Genomic DNA, 16,815 nt, shown 5'->3' with positions numbered 1-16,815 from the left:
TATACGGAGGGTGCTCTAGCAAACAAACAGCAGAGACCTAAGGCCACCATCAAACGTGGTACTGAGTGAGTAGTGTTTGGCCTGATGCTATTTTGAAAGCCAAGAAGAAAAAGAAAAAAGAAAAATAAAGTAGATTATTACAATGTTATATTTTACTTATGGGGACTGAATGCTGAGTTAAGGCTTGTCAGGCTTGGACAGAGCAGATACAAATTCAATCAGCACTAAGATGTGAAGGAAAAGGTGTCGTGGCCTTTGGGCCCAACAAGTATCAGGAGTCTTTGAAGCGTCCTCTGAAGCCCCCTCCTGCTGTTCAAAGACCATTCACTGGCATTTTCTACAAGAAATCTGACTCCAGAAATAAAAGCTTCTCCAATGTGGGTGTGACACCTACTCCCGTTGCCTGCTGCACTGCTGGATTCCACCTGTGATCTGTTCAGCGTCTGTCCTGGCCTGTCTCCCCCTGTCTGGTACAGGTACCCCCACCCCACTCCCCCCTCTCTCCCTGGCCTGTCTCCCCCTGTCTGGTACAGGTACCCCCACCACACTCCCCCCTCTCTCCCCCTGTCTTGTACAGGTACCCCCACCCCACTCCCCCCTCTCTCCCTGGCCTGTCTCCCCCTGTCTGGTACAGGTACCCCCACCACACTCCCCCCTCTCTCCCTGGCCTGTCTCCCCCTGTCTGGTACAGGTACCCCCACCACACTCCCCCCTCTCTCCCCCTGTCTTGTACAGGTACCCCCCACCCCACTCCCCCCTCTCTCCCTGGCCTGTCTCCCCCTGTCTGGTACAGGTACCCCCACCACACTCCCCCCTCTCTCCCTGGCCTGTCTCCAACCTGTCTGGTACAGGTACCCCCACCACACTCCGCCCTCTCTCCCGAGCTTTCGCTCGCCTCCAGCATTCACGCACTGTTGGGGCGAGTGACTCTGAACTTGGCTAGCCCCAAGTCTTGATATATTTATTTATTTTCTTGTGCATTTTGCTATTTTGCTATTTGCCTCATGACTCCTGCATACTTTGTTGACTACAAACTTTCTTTACCCAACCGTGGAACAGACTATGTTTGTTCCCACACTCTGGACTCTCTATTGGTTACACAGACTTTTGGCCTCCCATCCTATTCTAACCACCTCTCACCGGCTTTGTATTCATGTTACCTGATGAAATTGCTGTACAATGTGATCTTGTTGCCATCTGATGCACATTCAGATGTCATAAATCAGCTCTCCCTGTCCTCTGCCGTGCCCTGATTGTATTACTGCTGATGATATCTGTACATTTGCATGTACACCCTGGCCCATCTACTGTTGGTAGCCCCAATTCTGACTTGTGCTCTGATATCTGTTTCACTGATTTCTGCTCTCGTAAAAGCCTGGGTTTTCTGCACATTAACACTAGAAGCTTATTACCTAAAATGGATTAATTGAAAGTGTGGGATCACAGCTCCAATCCAGATGTGTTGGTCATTACTGAGACGTGGTTAAGGAAGAGTGTTTTGAATACTGATGTTAACCTTTCTGGATATAACTTTTTTTCGGCAAGACATGTCTTCCAAAGGTGGGGGAGTGGCAATCTTTACCAAGGATCACCTTCAGTGCTCGATTGTCTTCACCAAGACTGTCCCCAAACAATTTGATTTGATGCTTTTAAGCATTACATTTTCAAATTGCTCTTTGTTGACTGTTGCTGGGTGCTATTGTCCTCCATCAGCACCGGCCTGTACCCTACCTGCCCTAAGCTCTCTGCTGGCCCCTTACACTAAGTCTGAATTTGTCCTGCTTGGTGGCCTAAACTGGGACATGCTTAAACCACCTGACCAAGTCCTAAAGCGATTGGACTCTCTAAATCTTTCTCAGATTATTACCAATCCCACAAGGTATGACTCCAAACTAGAGGTCGACCGATTAATCGGAATGGCCGATTTAATTAGGGCCGATTTCAAGTTTTCATAACAATCGGAAATCGGTATTTTTGGACACCTATAGTCAGAAGGAAAGTCTATGATTTGATAGAGCAGTCTGACTGAGGGTGGTAGGCAGCAGCAGGCTCGTAAGCATTCATTCAAACAGCACTTTCGTGCGTTTTGCCAGCAGCTCTTCGCTGTGCTTCAAGCATTGAGCTGTTTATGACTTAAAGCCTATCAACTCCCGAGATTAGGCTGGTGTAACCGATGTGAAATGGCTAGCTAGTTAGCGGGGTGCACGCTAATAGCGTTTCAAACGTCACTCGCTCTGACACTTGGAGTAGTTGTTCCCCTTGCTCTGCATGGGTAACGCTGCTTCGAGGGTGGCTGTTGTCGTTGTGTTCCTGGTTCGAGACCAGGTAGCGGCGAGGAGAGGGATGGAAGCTATACTGTTACACTGGCAATACTAAAGTGCCTATAAGAACATTCAATAGTCAAAGGTATATGAAATACAAATCTTATAGAGAGAAATAGTCCTATAATAACTACAACCTAAAACTTCTTGCCTGGGAATATTGAAGACTCCTGTTAAAAGGAACCACCAGCTTTCATATGTTCTCATGTTCTGAGCAAGGAACTTAAACGTTAGCTTTCTTACATGGCACATATTGCACTTTTACTTTCTTCTCCAACACTTTGTTTTTGCATTATTTAAACCAAATTGAACATGTTTCATTATTTATTTGAGGCTAAATTGACTTTATTGATGTATTATATTAAGTTAAAATAAGTGTTCATTCAGTATTGTTGTAATTGTCATTATTACAAATACATTATTTTTTTTTTTAATCGTCTGATTTATCGGTATCGGCTTTTTTTGGTCCTCCAATAATCGGTATGGTATCGGCGTTGAAAAATCATAATCGGTCGACCTCTACTCCAAACACCCGTAAAAGACTACTCTCCTTGATGTTATCCTCACAAATAATCCTGATAGGTATCCGTCTGGTGTTTTCTGTAAACACCTTAGTGATCACTGTTTTACAGCCTGTGTTCATGATAGCTGCTCAGTGAAACAATCTGTCCTGACTTGTCATAGACACTTGCTAAAAAAATGTAATGAACAAGCCTGCCTTCATGAACGGAAAAAATGGTATAGAATCAGCTTGATCTCCTCTGTTGAAGATGCTTGGACCTTTTTTGTTGTTGATATTTTCAGTGGTATTGTTAACAAACACGCTCCCAAAAAGAAAATGAGAATTAAAAACAGGTTCAGCCACTGGTTCCACCGTGATCTTGCAGAGTTACTCCACCTCAAGAATTGCATTTGGCAACAGGCTCGGCACACGCATACTAAGGCTGACTGGCTCTCGTTCAGGCAAATGAGAAATAAGTGCACTCAGGCTATCCGGAAGGCCCAAGTTAGTTAATTTAAGGAGCAGTTCTCTCTTTTTGGGTCTAACCCCAAGAAGTTCTGGATAACGGTTAAAGACCTGGAGAATAAACCCTCCTCCTCACAGCTGCCCATCTCCTGTAATGTTGATGTTGTGGTTGTTACTGACAAGAAGCACATGGCTGAGCTCTTTAATCATTGTAAATAAGAATTTGTTGTTAAATGAATGAAAAAGTATAAATAATATAGCCCAGGCCTTTACTCTATACGTGCTCAGCCTTAACAGTCTTTTTTGAGAACAGTGATTGAGTTATATTTTTAGCCTAAATCATGACTATCCAACCTACGCATCACATTATGAATAGTAGACTCTCTCACAGACGAGAGAGAGAGAGAGAGAGAGTGCGGTAGAGAGAGAGAGAGAGAGAGTGCGGTAGAGAGAGAGAGAGAGAGAGTGCGGTAGAGAGAGAGAGAGAGAGTGCGGTAGAGAGAGAGAGAGAGAGAGAGTGCGGTAGAGAGAGAGAGAGAGAGAGAGAGAGAGAGAGAGAGAGAGAGAGAGAGAGAGAGAGAGAGAGAGAGAGAGAGAGAGAGAGAGAGAGAGAGAGAGAGAGAGAGAGAGAGAGAGAGAGAGAGAGAGAGAGAGAGCGGTAGAGAGAGAGAGAGCGGTAGAGAGAGAGAGAGCGGTAGAGAGAGAGAGAGCGGTAGAGAGAGAGAGAGCGGTAGAGAGAGAGAGAGCGGTAGAGAGAGAGAGAGCGGTAGAGAGAGAGAGAGCGGTAGAGAGAGGTAGAGAGAGAGAGAGCGGTAGAGAGAGAGAGAGCGGTAGAGAGAGAGAGAGAGAGAGAGTGCGGTAGAGAGAGAGAGAGTGAGAGAGAGTGCGGTAGAGAGAGAGAGAGTGAGAGAGAGTGCGGTAGAGAGAGAGAGAGTGAGAGAGAGTGCGGTAGAGAGAGAGAGAGAGAGAGAGAGAGTGTGGTAGAGAGAGAGAGAGAGAGAGTGCGGTAGAGAGAGAGAGAGAGAGAGTGCGGTAGAGAGAGAGAGTGCGGTAGAGAGAGAGAGTGCGAGAGTGCGGTAGAGAGAGAGAGTGCGAGAGAGAGAGAGTGCGCGAGAGAGAGAGAGAGAGAGAGTGCGCGAGAGAGAGAGAGAGTGCGAGAGAGAGAGTGCGAGAGAGAGTGCGAGAGAGAGAGTGCGAGAGAGAGTGCGGTAGAGAGAGAGAGAGAGAGAGAGAGTTGTCATTCAGTTGTCCAACTGAATGTATTCAACTGAAATGTTGATATGTCCACATTTAACCCAACCCCTCTGAAGCACAGAATCGTCTAGAATGTCATTGTATGCTGTAGAGTTAAGATTTCCCTTCACTGGAACTAACGGGCCCAAACCATGAAAAACAGCCCCAGACCATTATTCCTCCTCCACCAAACTTTACAGCACTATGCATTGGGACAGGTATTGGGACAGCGTTACCCTGGCATCCGCCAATCCCAGATTTTGGAGTAGCAAACCCAGACTCTGGAGTAGTGGAAACGCGTTCACACTTCATCACTCCAGAGAACGTGTTTCCACTGCTCCAGAGTCCAATGGCGGCGACCTTTACACCACTCCAGCCGACACTTGGCATTGGGCATGGTGATCTTAGGCTTGTGTGCTGCTGCTCGGCCATGGAAACCCAGTTCAGGAAGCTCCCCAACGAACAGTTCTTGTGCTGACGCTGCTTCCAGAGGCAGTTTAGAACTCAGTAGTGAGTGTTGCAACCGAGGACAGACGATTCTTATGCGCTACTCTCTTCAGCACTCAGTGGTCCCATTCTGTGAGCTTGTGTGGCCTACTACTTCGTGGCTTAGCCATTGTTGCTCCTAGACGTTTCCACTTCACTTAGTTGTCCAGGGCAGCTCTAGCAGGGCAGAAATTTTACAAACTGAGTTGTTGGAAAAGTGACATCCTTTGACGGTGCAATGTTGAAAGTCACTGAGCTATTCAGTATGGACCATTCTACTGCCAATGTTTGTCTATGGAGATTGCATGGCTGTGTGCTCGATTTTATACACCTGTCAGCAACGGGTGTGGCTGAAATAGCCGAATCCACTAATTTGAAGGGGTGTCAACATACTATATGTTCACTGACAAACTTTCAGAGTTTAATGTACACCATGGATTTTGCTGTTTGTGTACGTGCGTGCTTCACTGTGAACGTCATGAATGCATGCATTTGTGTGTCCAGCATCTCTCCAGTGTGAATGTCTGTCTAGCCCCGGGCTGGTCTGTGTGTCCAGCATCTCTCCAGTGTGAATGTCTGTCTATCCCCGGGCTGGTCTGTGTGTCCAGCATCTCTCCAGTGTGAATGTCTGTCTATCCCCGGGCTGGTCTGTGTGTCCAGCATCTCTCCAGTGTGAATGTCTGTCTAGCCCCGGGCTGGTCTGTGTGTCCAGCATCTCTCCAGTGTGAATGTCTGTCTAGTCCCGGGCTGGTCTGTGTGTCCAGCATCTCTCCAGTGTGAATGTCTGTCTCTTCCCGGGCTGGTCTGTGTGTCCAGCATCTCTCCAGTGTGAATGTCTGTCTAGTCCCGGGCTGGTCTGTGTGTGCAGCCCTGTCTGCCCCCCCTAAAGTTGACTGTGTGTTGATTCCTGCTTCATGACTCCTGTTTACCAAGCTGGTGTGATGGAGCGGCACTAACAGCCCAAAGAGACAGAGCAATAAAGTGTACACTACACAGCACAGACCCCCTGCAGGGACCTCCCCTCTCCTCCACTTCCTCTCCTTCCTCTCCTCCACTTCCCTCTATCCGCTTCCTCTCCTCTCCTCCACTTCCCTCTATCCCCTTCCTCTCTTCCTCTATCTCTTTCCTCTCCTCTCATCCACTTCCCTCTATCCCCTTCCTCTCTTCCTCTATCTCTTTCCTCTCCTCTCCTCCACCCTCCTCTCCTCCACTTCCCTCTATCTCCTTCCTCTATCCCCTTCCTCTCCTCTCCTCCACTTCCCTCTATCCCCTTCCTCTCTTCCTCTATCCCCTTCCTCTCCTCTCCTCCACTTCCCTCTATCCCCTTCCTCTCTTCCTCTATCTCCTTCCTCTCCTCCACTTCCCCCCCCTTCCTCTCCTCTCCTCCACTTCCCTCTATCCCCTTCCTCTCTTCCTCTATCCCCTTCCTCTCCTCTCCTCCACTTCCCTCTATCCCCTTCCTCTCTTCCTCTATCCCCTTCCTCTCCTCTCCTCCACTTCCCTCTATCCCCTTCCTCTCTTCCTCTATCTCTTTCCTCTCCTCTCCTCCACTTCCCCCCCTTCCTCTCCTCTCCTCCACTTTCCTCCATTATTACCCATTGTCTCTTCTCGTGTCCTCTCTTCTCGTGTCCTCTCTTCTCGTGTCCTCTCTTCTCGTGTCCTCTCTTCTTGTGTCCTTTCTTCTCATGCCCTCTCTCCTCGTGTCCTCTCTCCTCGTGTCCTCTCTTCTTATGTCCTTTCTTCTCATGTCCTCTCTCCTCATGTCCTTTCTCCTCGTGTCCTCTCTTCTCGTGTCCTCTCTCCTCGTGTCCTCTCTCCTCGTGTCCTCTCTCCTCGTGTCATTTCTTCTCGTGTCCTTTCTCCTCGTGTCCTCTCTCCTCGTGTCCTTTCTTCTCGTGTCCTCTCTTCTCGTGTCCTCTCTTCTCGTGTCCTCTCTTCTCGTGTCCTCTCTCCTCGTGTCCTCTCTCCTCGTGTCCTCTCTCCTCATGTCCTCTCTTCTCGTGTCTTCTGTCATTTCTTTTCTCATGTCCTATCTCCTCTCCTCCCTTCTCGTGTCCTCTCTTCTCCTCTCTTCTCATGTCCTCTATTCTCTCTCTCCTCAGAGACGAAGGGGGACCTGGAAGTTCTGATGACGGACATTAAGAAGTTGGCCAATAAAGTTCGCTCCAAACTAAAGAGTGAGTACCCAAATATACAGCAGATTCTACCTGGCCCCACCCCAATATACTGCAGATTCTACCTGGCCCCACCCCAATATACATCAGATTCTACCTGGCCCAACCCCAATATACATCAGATTCTACCTGGCCCCACCCCAATATACAGCAGATTCTACCTGGCCCCACCCCAATATACATCAGATTCTACCTGGCCCCACCCCAATATACAGCAGATTCTACCTGGCCCCACCCCAATATACAGCAGATTCTACCTGGCCCCACCCCAATATACAGCAGATTCTACCTGTCCCCACCCCAATATACCTTAGATTCTACCTGACCCCACCCCAATATACAGCAGATCATACCTGGCCCCACCCCAATATACTGCAGATTCTACCTGGCCCCACCCCAATATACTGCAGATTCTACCTGGCCCCGCCCCAATATACAGCAGATTCTACCTGGCCCCACCCCAATATACTGCAGATTCTACCTGGCCCCACCCCAATATACAGCAGATTCTACCTGGCCCCACCCCAATATACTGCAGATTCTACCTGGCCCCACCCCAATATACTGCAGATTCTACCTGGCCCCGCCCCAATATACAGCAGATTCTACCTGGCCCCACCCCAATATACAGCAGATTCTACCTGGCCCCGCCCCAATATACAGCAGATTCTACCTGGCCCCACCCCAATATACTGCAGATTCTACCTGGCCCCACCCCAATATACAGCAGATTCTACCTGGCCCCACCCCAATATACAGCAGATTCTACCTGGCCCCGCCCCAATATACATCAGATTCTACCTGGCCCCACCCCAATATACAGCAGATTCTACCTGGCCCCACCCCAATATACAGCAGATTCTACCTGGCCCCGCCCCAATATACTGCAGATTCTACCTGTCCCCACCCCAATATACCTTAGATTCTACCTGGCCCCACCCCAATATACTGCAGATTCTACCTGGCCCCACCCCAATATACTGCAGATTCTACCTGGCCCCACCCCAATACACTCTAGACTCTACCTGGCCCCACCCCAATATACTGCAGATTCTACCTGGCCCCACCCCAATATACTGCAGATTCTACCTGGCCCCACCCCAATATACTGCAGATTCTATCTGGCCCCACCCCAATATACTGCAGATTCTACCTGGCCCCACCCCAATATACTGCAGATTCTACCTGGCCCCACCCCAATATACTGCAGATTCTATCTGGCCCCACCCCAATATACTGCAGATTCTACCTGGCCCCACCCCAATACACTCTAGACTCTACCTGGCCCCACCCCAATATACAGCAGATTCTACCTGGCCCCGCCCCAATATACACCAGATTCTACCTGGCCCCACCCCAATATACACCAGATTCTACCTGGCCCTACCCCAGTATACAGACATTCAGTTCAGTCTATGGGTATTTGGATTTAGATGGACATTAAATAAGGCTTTTCTCCACTTTGGGTTCATTTCACAGCAGTGTAAAGATAATAGAGAGAGACAGAGTGAGAGACCGTACGACAGACCACGTAGTCAAACAAACAGAGGCAAAACTTTCGATTCAATTTGGCATGAGGGCCTGCTATACAAATTGATGTAAAGTGGTGTTGGGGGGGAAAACAGAGAGCGAGAGAATGAATGAATGAACGCATGAGAAATAGAGAGAACTTGGCAGGTAACAGACAACCCAATTTACACAGGTGGATTCTTCTCTCTGGTGGGCACGGACGATTACTGTCACTCGCTCCAGAGTTGGTGACACACACATTTACATACAGTGTAAGAGCAGCCAGGTTGAGTTTGTGTGATGGGTATTGATCGCACCACTGAGATGTGTGATACGAATGCAATTATGCGTCACCGCTCCACTATCATTTAGCTGTGCGTGTGTGTGTGTGTGTGTGTGTGTGCGTGTGTGTGTGTGTGTGTGTGTGTGTGTGTGTGTGTGTGTGTGTGTGTGTGTGTGTGTGTGTGTGTGTGTGTGTGTGTGTGTGTGTGTGTGTGTGTGTGTGTGTGTGTGTGTGTGTGTGTGTGTGTGTGTGTGTGTGTGAATGTTTGTACGGCTCCAAACGTCTGACACCATATAATCATGTCACCTTATCATTTCACCCCGAAGAAGGCACAGGGATACCGAAACGTTGGTAAATACCCAATAAATTACTTGGAGTTTATATATGGAGTGTGTGACTTTCTTTATTTTTGATAGTTTATAGTTTATTCGCCGTTAGTCAGCATCTCCACACAAAATAATTTTTCTAGGTGTGCACTAGCTCATGTTTTTTTATTTTTCCTTATCATTTCTCAATCTCCCTCCTCACCCCCCCTGTCTCAGTATCCCTCTCCCCCTCTCTCCGACTCTGTAGTCACCAGATAGTCACCCTGTAGTGTAGACCCTAGGAGGACAGTAGTCACCCTGTAGTCACCAGATAGTCATCCTGTAGTGTAGACCCCTAGGAGGACAGTAGTCACCCTGTAGTCACCAGATAGTCATCCTGTAGTGTAGACCCTAGGAGGGCAGTAGTCACCCTGTAGTGTAGACCCTAGGAGGGCAGTAGTCACCCTGTAGTGTAGACCCTAGGAGGGCAGTAGTCACCCTGTAGTGTAGACCCTAGGAGGACAGTAGTCACCCTGTAGTCACCAGATAGTCATCCTGTAGTGTAGACCCCTAGGAGGACAGTAGTCACCCTGTAGTCACCAGATAGTCATCCTGTAGTGTAGACCCTAGGAGGGCAGTAGTCACCCTGTAGTGTAGACCCTAGGAGGGCAGTAGTCACCCTGTAGTGTAGACCCTAGGAGGACAGTAGTCACCCTGTAGTCACCAGATAGTCATCCTGTAGTGTAGACCCCTAGGAGGACAGTAGTCACCCTGTAGTCACCAGATAGTCATCCTGTAGTGTAGACCCTAGGAGGACAGTAGTCACCCTGTAGTCACCAGATAGTCATCCTGTAGTGTAGACCCTAGGAGGGCAGTAGTCACCCTGTAGTGTAGACCCTAGGAGGGCAGTAGTCACCCTGTAGTGTAGACCCTAGGAGGACAGTAGTCACCCTGTAGTCACCAGATAGTCATCCTGTAGTGTAGACCCCTAGGAGGACAGTAGTCACCCTGTAGTGTAGACCCTAGGAGGACAGTAGTCCCCCTGTAGTCACCAGATAGTCACCCTGTAGTGTAGACCCCTAGGAGGACAGTAGTCACCCTGTAGTGTAGACCCCTAGGAGGACAGTAGTCACCCTGTAGTGTAGACCCTAGGAGGACAGTAGTCACCCTGTAGTGTAGACCCTAGGAGGACAGTAGTCACCCTGTAGTGTAGACCCCTAGGAGGACAGTAGTCACCCTGTAGTGTAGACCCTAGGAGGACAGTAGTCACCCTGTAGTGTAGACCCTAGGAGGACAGTAGTCACCCTGTAGTGTAGACCCTAGGAGGACAGTAGTCACCAGATAGTCACCCTGTAGTGTAAACCCTAGGAGGACAGTAGTCCCCCTGTAGTGTAGACCCTGGGAGGACAGTAGTCACCCTGTAGTGAAGACCCTAGGAGGACAGTAGTCACCCTGTAGTGTAGACCCTAGGAGGACAGTAGTCACCCTGTAGTGTAGACCCCTAGGAGGACAGTAGTCACGCTGTAGTGTAGACCCTAGGAGGACAGTAGTCACCCTGTATTGTAGACCCTAGGAGGACAGTAGTCACCCTGTAGTGAAGACCCTAGGAGGACAGTAGTCACCCTGTAGTGTAGACCCTAGGAGGACAGTAGTCACCCTGTAGTGTAGACCCTAGGAGGACAGTAGTCACGCTGTAGTGTATACCCTAGGAGGACAGTAGTCACCCTGTATTGTAGACCCCTAGGAGGACAGTAGTCACCCTGTAGTCACCAGATAGTCACCCTGTAGTGTAGACCCTAGGAGGACAGTAGTCACCCTGTAGTGTAGACCCCTAGGAGGACAGTAGTCACCCTGTAGTGTAGACCCTAGGAAGACAGTAGTCACCCTGTAGTGTAGACCCCTAGGAGGACAGTAGTCACCCTGTAGTCACCAAATAGTCACCCTGTAGTGTAGACCCCTAGGAGGACAGTAGTCACCCTGTAGTCACCAGATAGTCACCCTGTAGTGTAGACCCTAGGAGGACAGTAGTCACCCTGTAGTGCAGACCCCTAGGAGGACAGTAGTCACCCTGTAGTGTAGACCCTAGGAGGATCATAGTCACCCTGTAGTGTAGACCCCTAGGAGGACCATTGTCACCAGTAGTGTAGACCCTACGAGGACAGTAGTCACCCTGTAGTCACCAGATAGTCACCCTGTAGTGTAGACCCTAGGAGGACAGTAGTCACCCTGTAGTGTAGACCCTAGGAGGACCGTAGTCACCCTGTAGTGTAGACCCCTAGGAGGACCATAGTCACCCTGTAGTGTAGACCCCTTGGAGGACAGTAGTCACCCTGTAGTGTAGACCCCTAGGAGGACCATAGTCACCCTGTAGTGTAGACCCTAGGAGGACAGTAGTCCCCCTGTAGTCACCAGATAGTCACCCTGTAGTGTAGACCCCTAGGAGGACAGTAGTCACCCTGTAGTGTAGACCCCTAGGAGGACAGTAGTCACCCTGTAGTGTAGACCCTAGGAGGACAGTAGTCACCCTGTAGTGTAGACCCTAGGAGGACAGTAGTCACCCTGTAGTGTAGACCCCTAGGAGGACAGTAGTCACCCTGTAGTGTAGACCCTAGGAGGACAGTAGTCACCCTGTAGTGTAGACCCTAGGAGGACAGTAGTCACCCTGTAGTGTAGACCCTAGGAGGACAGTAGTCACCCTGTAGTGTAGACCCCTAGGAGGACCATAGTCACCCTGTAGTGTAGACCCCTTGGAGGACAGTAGTCACCCTGTAGTGTAGACCCCTAGGAGGACCATAGTCACCCTGTAGTGTAGACCCTAGGAGGACAGTAGTCCCCCTGTAGTCACCAGATAGTCACCCTGTAGTGTAGACCCCTAGGAGGACAGTAGTCACCCTGTAGTGTAGACCCCTAGGAGGACAGTAGTCACCCTGTAGTGTAGACCCTAGGAGGACAGTAGTCACCCTGTAGTGTAGACCCTAGGAGGACAGTAGTCACCCTGTAGTGTAGACCCCTAGGAGGACAGTAGTCACCCTGTAGTGTAGACCCTAGGAGGACAGTAGTCACCCTGTAGTGTAGACCCTAGGAGGACAGTAGTCACCCTGTAGTGTAGACCCTAGGAGGACAGTAGTCACCCTGTAGTGTAGACCCCTAGGAGGACAGTAGTCACGCTGTAGTGTAGACCCTAGGAGGACAGTAGTCACCCTGTATTGTAGACCCTAGGAGGACAGTAGTCACGCTATAGTGTAGACCCTAGGAGGACAGTAGTCACCCTGTAGTGTAGACCCTAGGAGGACAGTAGTCACCCTGTAGTGTAGACCCTAGGAGGACAGTAGTCACCCTGTAGTGTAGACCCCTAGGAGGACCATAGTCACCCTGTAGTGTAGACCCCTTGGAGGACAGTAGTCACCCTGTAGTGTAGACCCCTAGGAGGACCATAGTCACCCTGTAGTGTAGACCCCTAGGAGGACAGTAGTCACCCTGTAGTCACCAGATAGTCATCCTGTAGTGTAGACCCTAGGAGGGCAGTAGTCACCCTGTAGTGTAGACCCTAGGAGGGCAGTAGTCACCCTGTAGTGTAGACCCTAGGAGGGCAGTAGTCACCCTGTAGTGTAGACCCTAGGAGGACAGTAGTCACCCTGTAGTCACCAGATAGTCATCCTGTAGTGTAGACCCCTAGGAGGACAGTAGTCACCCTGTAGTCACCAGATAGTCATCCTGTAGTGTAGACCCTAGGAGGGCAGTAGTCACCCTGTAGTGTAGACCCTAGGAGGGCAGTAGTCACCCTGTAGTGTAGACCCTAGGAGGACAGTAGTCACCCTGTAGTCACCAGATAGTCATCCTGTAGTGTAGACCCCTAGGAGGACAGTAGTCACCCTGTAGTCACCAGATAGTCATCCTGTAGTGTAGACCCTAGGAGGACAGTAGTCACCCTGTAGTCACCAGATAGTCATCCTGTAGTGTAGACCCTAGGAGGGCAGTAGTCACCCTGTAGTGTAGACCCTAGGAGGGCAGTAGTCACCCTGTAGTGTAGACCCTAGGAGGACAGTAGTCACCCTGTAGTCACCAGATAGTCATCCTGTAGTGTAGACCCCTAGGAGGACAGTAGTCACCCTGTAGTGTAGACCCTAGGAGGACAGTAGTCCCCCTGTAGTCACCAGATAGTCACCCTGTAGTGTAGACCCCTAGGAGGACAGTAGTCACCCTGTAGTGTAGACCCCTAGGAGGACAGTAGTCACCCTGTAGTGTAGACCCTAGGAGGACAGTAGTCACCCTGTAGTGTAGACCCTAGGAGGACAGTAGTCACCCTGTAGTGTAGACCCCTAGGAGGACAGTAGTCACCCTGTAGTGTAGACCCTAGGAGGACAGTAGTCACCCTGTAGTGTAGACCCTAGGAGGACAGTAGTCACCCTGTAGTGTAGACCCTAGGAGGACAGTAGTCACCAGATAGTCACCCTGTAGTGTAAACCCTAGGAGGACAGTAGTCCCCCTGTAGTGTAGACCCTGGGAGGACAGTAGTCACCCTGTAGTGAAGACCCTAGGAGGACAGTAGTCACCCTGTAGTGTAGACCCTAGGAGGACAGTAGTCACCCTGTAGTGTAGACCCCTAGGAGGACAGTAGTCACGCTGTAGTGTAGACCCTAGGAGGACAGTAGTCACCCTGTATTGTAGACCCTAGGAGGACAGTAGTCACCCTGTAGTGAAGACCCTAGGAGGACAGTAGTCACCCTGTAGTGTAGACCCTAGGAGGACAGTAGTCACCCTGTAGTGTAGACCCTAGGAGGACAGTAGTCACGCTGTAGTGTAGACCCTAGGAGGACAGTAGTCACCCTGTATTGTAGACCCCTAGGAGGACAGTAGTCACCCTGTAGTCACCAGATAGTCACCCTGTAGTGTAGACCCTAGGAGGACAGTAGTCACCCTGTAGTGTAGACCCCTAGGAGGACAGTAGTCACCCTGTAGTGTAGACCCTAGGAAGACAGTAGTCACCCTGTAGTGTAGACCCCTAGGAGGACAGTAGTCACCCTGTAGTCACCAAATAGTCACCCTGTAGTGTAGACCCCTAGGAGGACAGTAGTCACCCTGTAGTCACCAGATAGTCACCCTGTAGTGTAGACCCTAGGAGGACAGTAGTCACCCTGTAGTGCAGACCCCTAGGAGGACAGTAGTCACCCTGTAGTGTAGACCCTAGGAGGATCATAGTCACCCTGTAGTGTAGACCCCTAGGAGGACCATTGTCACCAGTAGTGTAGACCCTACGAGGACAGTAGTCACCCTGTAGTCACCAGATAGTCACCCTGTAGTGTAGACCCTAGGAGGACAGTAGTCACCCTGTAGTGTAGACCCTAGGAGGACCGTAGTCACCCTGTAGTGTAGACCCCTAGGAGGACCATAGTCACCCTGTAGTGTAGACCCCTTGGAGGACAGTAGTCACCCTGTAGTGTAGACCCCTAGGAGGACCATAGTCACCCTGTAGTGTAGACCCTAGGAGGACAGTAGTCCCCCTGTAGTCACCAGATAGTCACCCTGTAGTGTAGACCCCTAGGAGGACAGTAGTCACCCTGTAGTGTAGACCCCTAGGAGGACAGTAGTCACCCTGTAGTGTAGACCCTAGGAGGACAGTAGTCACCCTGTAGTGTAGACCCTAGGAGGACAGTAGTCACCCTGTAGTGTAGACCCCTAGGAGGACAGTAGTCACCCTGTAGTGTAGACCCTAGGAGGACAGTAGTCACCCTGTAGTGTAGACCCTAGGAGGACAGTAGTCACCCTGTAGTGTAGACCCTAGGAGGACAGTAGTCACCCTGTAGTGTAGACCCCTAGGAGGACCATAGTCACCCTGTAGTGTAGACCCCTTGGAGGACAGTAGTCACCCTGTAGTGTAGACCCCTAGGAGGACCATAGTCACCCTGTAGTGTAGACCCTAGGAGGACAGTAGTCCCCCTGTAGTCACCAGATAGTCACCCTGTAGTGTAGACCCCTAGGAGGACAGTAGTCACCCTGTAGTGTAGACCCCTAGGAGGACAGTAGTCACCCTGTAGTGTAGACCCTAGGAGGACAGTAGTCACCCTGTAGTGTAGACCCTAGGAGGACAGTAGTCACCCTGTAGTGTAGACCCCTAGGAGGACAGTAGTCACCCTGTAGTGTAGACCCTAGGAGGACAGTAGTCACCCTGTAGTGTAGACCCTAGGAGGACAGTAGTCACCCTGTAGTGTAGACCCTAGGAGGACAGTAGTCACCCTGTAGTGTAGACCCCTAGGAGGACAGTAGTCACGCTGTAGTGTAGACCCTAGGAGGACAGTAGTCACCCTGTATTGTAGACCCTAGGAGGACAGTAGTCACGCTATAGTGTAGACCCTAGGAGGACAGTAGTCACCCTGTAGTGTAGACCCTAGGAGGACAGTAGTCACCCTGTAGTGTAGACCCTAGGAGGACAGTAGTCACCCTGTAGTGTAGACCCCTAGGAGGACCATAGTCACCCTGTAGTGTAGACCCCTTGGAGGACAGTAGTCACCCTGTAGTGTAGACCCCTAGGAGGACCATAGTCACCCTGTAGTGTAGACCCTAGGAGGACAGTAGTCCCCCTGTAGTCACCAGATAGTCACCCTGTAGTGTAGACCCCTAGGAGGACAGTAGTCACCCTGTAGTGTAGACCCCTAGGAGGACAGTAGTCACCCTGTAGTGTAGACCCTAGGAGGACAGTAGTCACCCTGTAGTGTAGACCCTAGGAGGACAGTAGTCACCCTGTAGTGTAGACCCCTAGGAGGACAGTAGTCACCCTGTAGTGTAGACCCTAGGAGGACAGTAGTCACCCTGTAGTGTAGACCCTAGGAGGACAGTAGTCACCCTGTAGTGTAGACCCTAGGAGGACAGTAGTCACCCTGTAGTGTAGACCCCTAGGAGGACAGTAGTCACGCTGTAGTGTAGACCCTAGGAGGACAGTAGTCACCCTGTATTGTAGACCCTAGGAGGACAGTAGTCACGCTATAGTGTAGACCCTAGGAGGACAGTAGTCACCCTGTAGTGTAGACCCTAGGAGGACAGTAGTCACCCTGTAGTGTAGACCCCTAGGAGGACAGTAGTCACCCTGTATTCACCAGATATTCACCCTGTAGTGTAGACCCTAGGAGGACAGTAGTCACCCTGTAGTGTAGACCCCTAAGAGGACAGTAGTCACCCTGTAGTGTAGACCCTAGGAGGACAGTAGTCACCCTGTAGTGTAGACCCCTAGGAGGACAGTAGTCACCCTGTAGTGTAGACCCTAGGAAGACAGTAGTCACCCTGTAGTGTAGACCCCTAGGAGGACAGTAGTCACCCTGTAGTCACCAAATAGTCACCCTGTAGTGTAGACCCCTAGGAGGACAGTAGTCACCCTGTAGTCACCAGATAGTCACCCTGTAGTGTAGACCCTAGGAGGACAGTAGTCACCCTGTAGTGCAGACCCCTAGGAGGAGAGTAGTCACCCTGTAATGTAGACCCTAGGAGGATCATAGTCACCCTGTAGTGTAGACCCCTAGGAGGACCATAGTCACCCTGTAGTGTA

The 16,815-nt window shown here is 50.3% G+C and overlaps 1 protein-coding gene across 3 annotated transcripts in view; it reads left to right on the top strand.

The window, feature by feature from the left end:
- Positions 1-16,815, top strand: part of LOC129822403 (syntaxin-1A-like) — a 233,677-nt gene that overhangs the window by 147,623 nt on the left and 69,239 nt on the right. For all 3 annotated transcript variants that reach the window (XM_055880660.1, XM_055880661.1, XM_055880663.1), the window contains exon 4: positions 7,110-7,184. In XM_055880660.1, coding sequence (XP_055736635.1) covers positions 7,110-7,184 — 75 coding nt within the window. The remainder of the gene's footprint in view (positions 1-7,109; positions 7,185-16,815) is intronic.

Source organism: Salvelinus fontinalis, chromosome 24 (assembly GCF_029448725.1).
Source record: "Salvelinus fontinalis isolate EN_2023a chromosome 24, ASM2944872v1, whole genome shotgun sequence".
Classification (NCBI taxonomy): domain Eukaryota; kingdom Metazoa; phylum Chordata; class Actinopteri; order Salmoniformes; family Salmonidae; genus Salvelinus; species Salvelinus fontinalis.
Note: the sequence above shows the minus strand (reverse complement) of the source record. Positions and strands in the feature narration are given on the sequence as shown.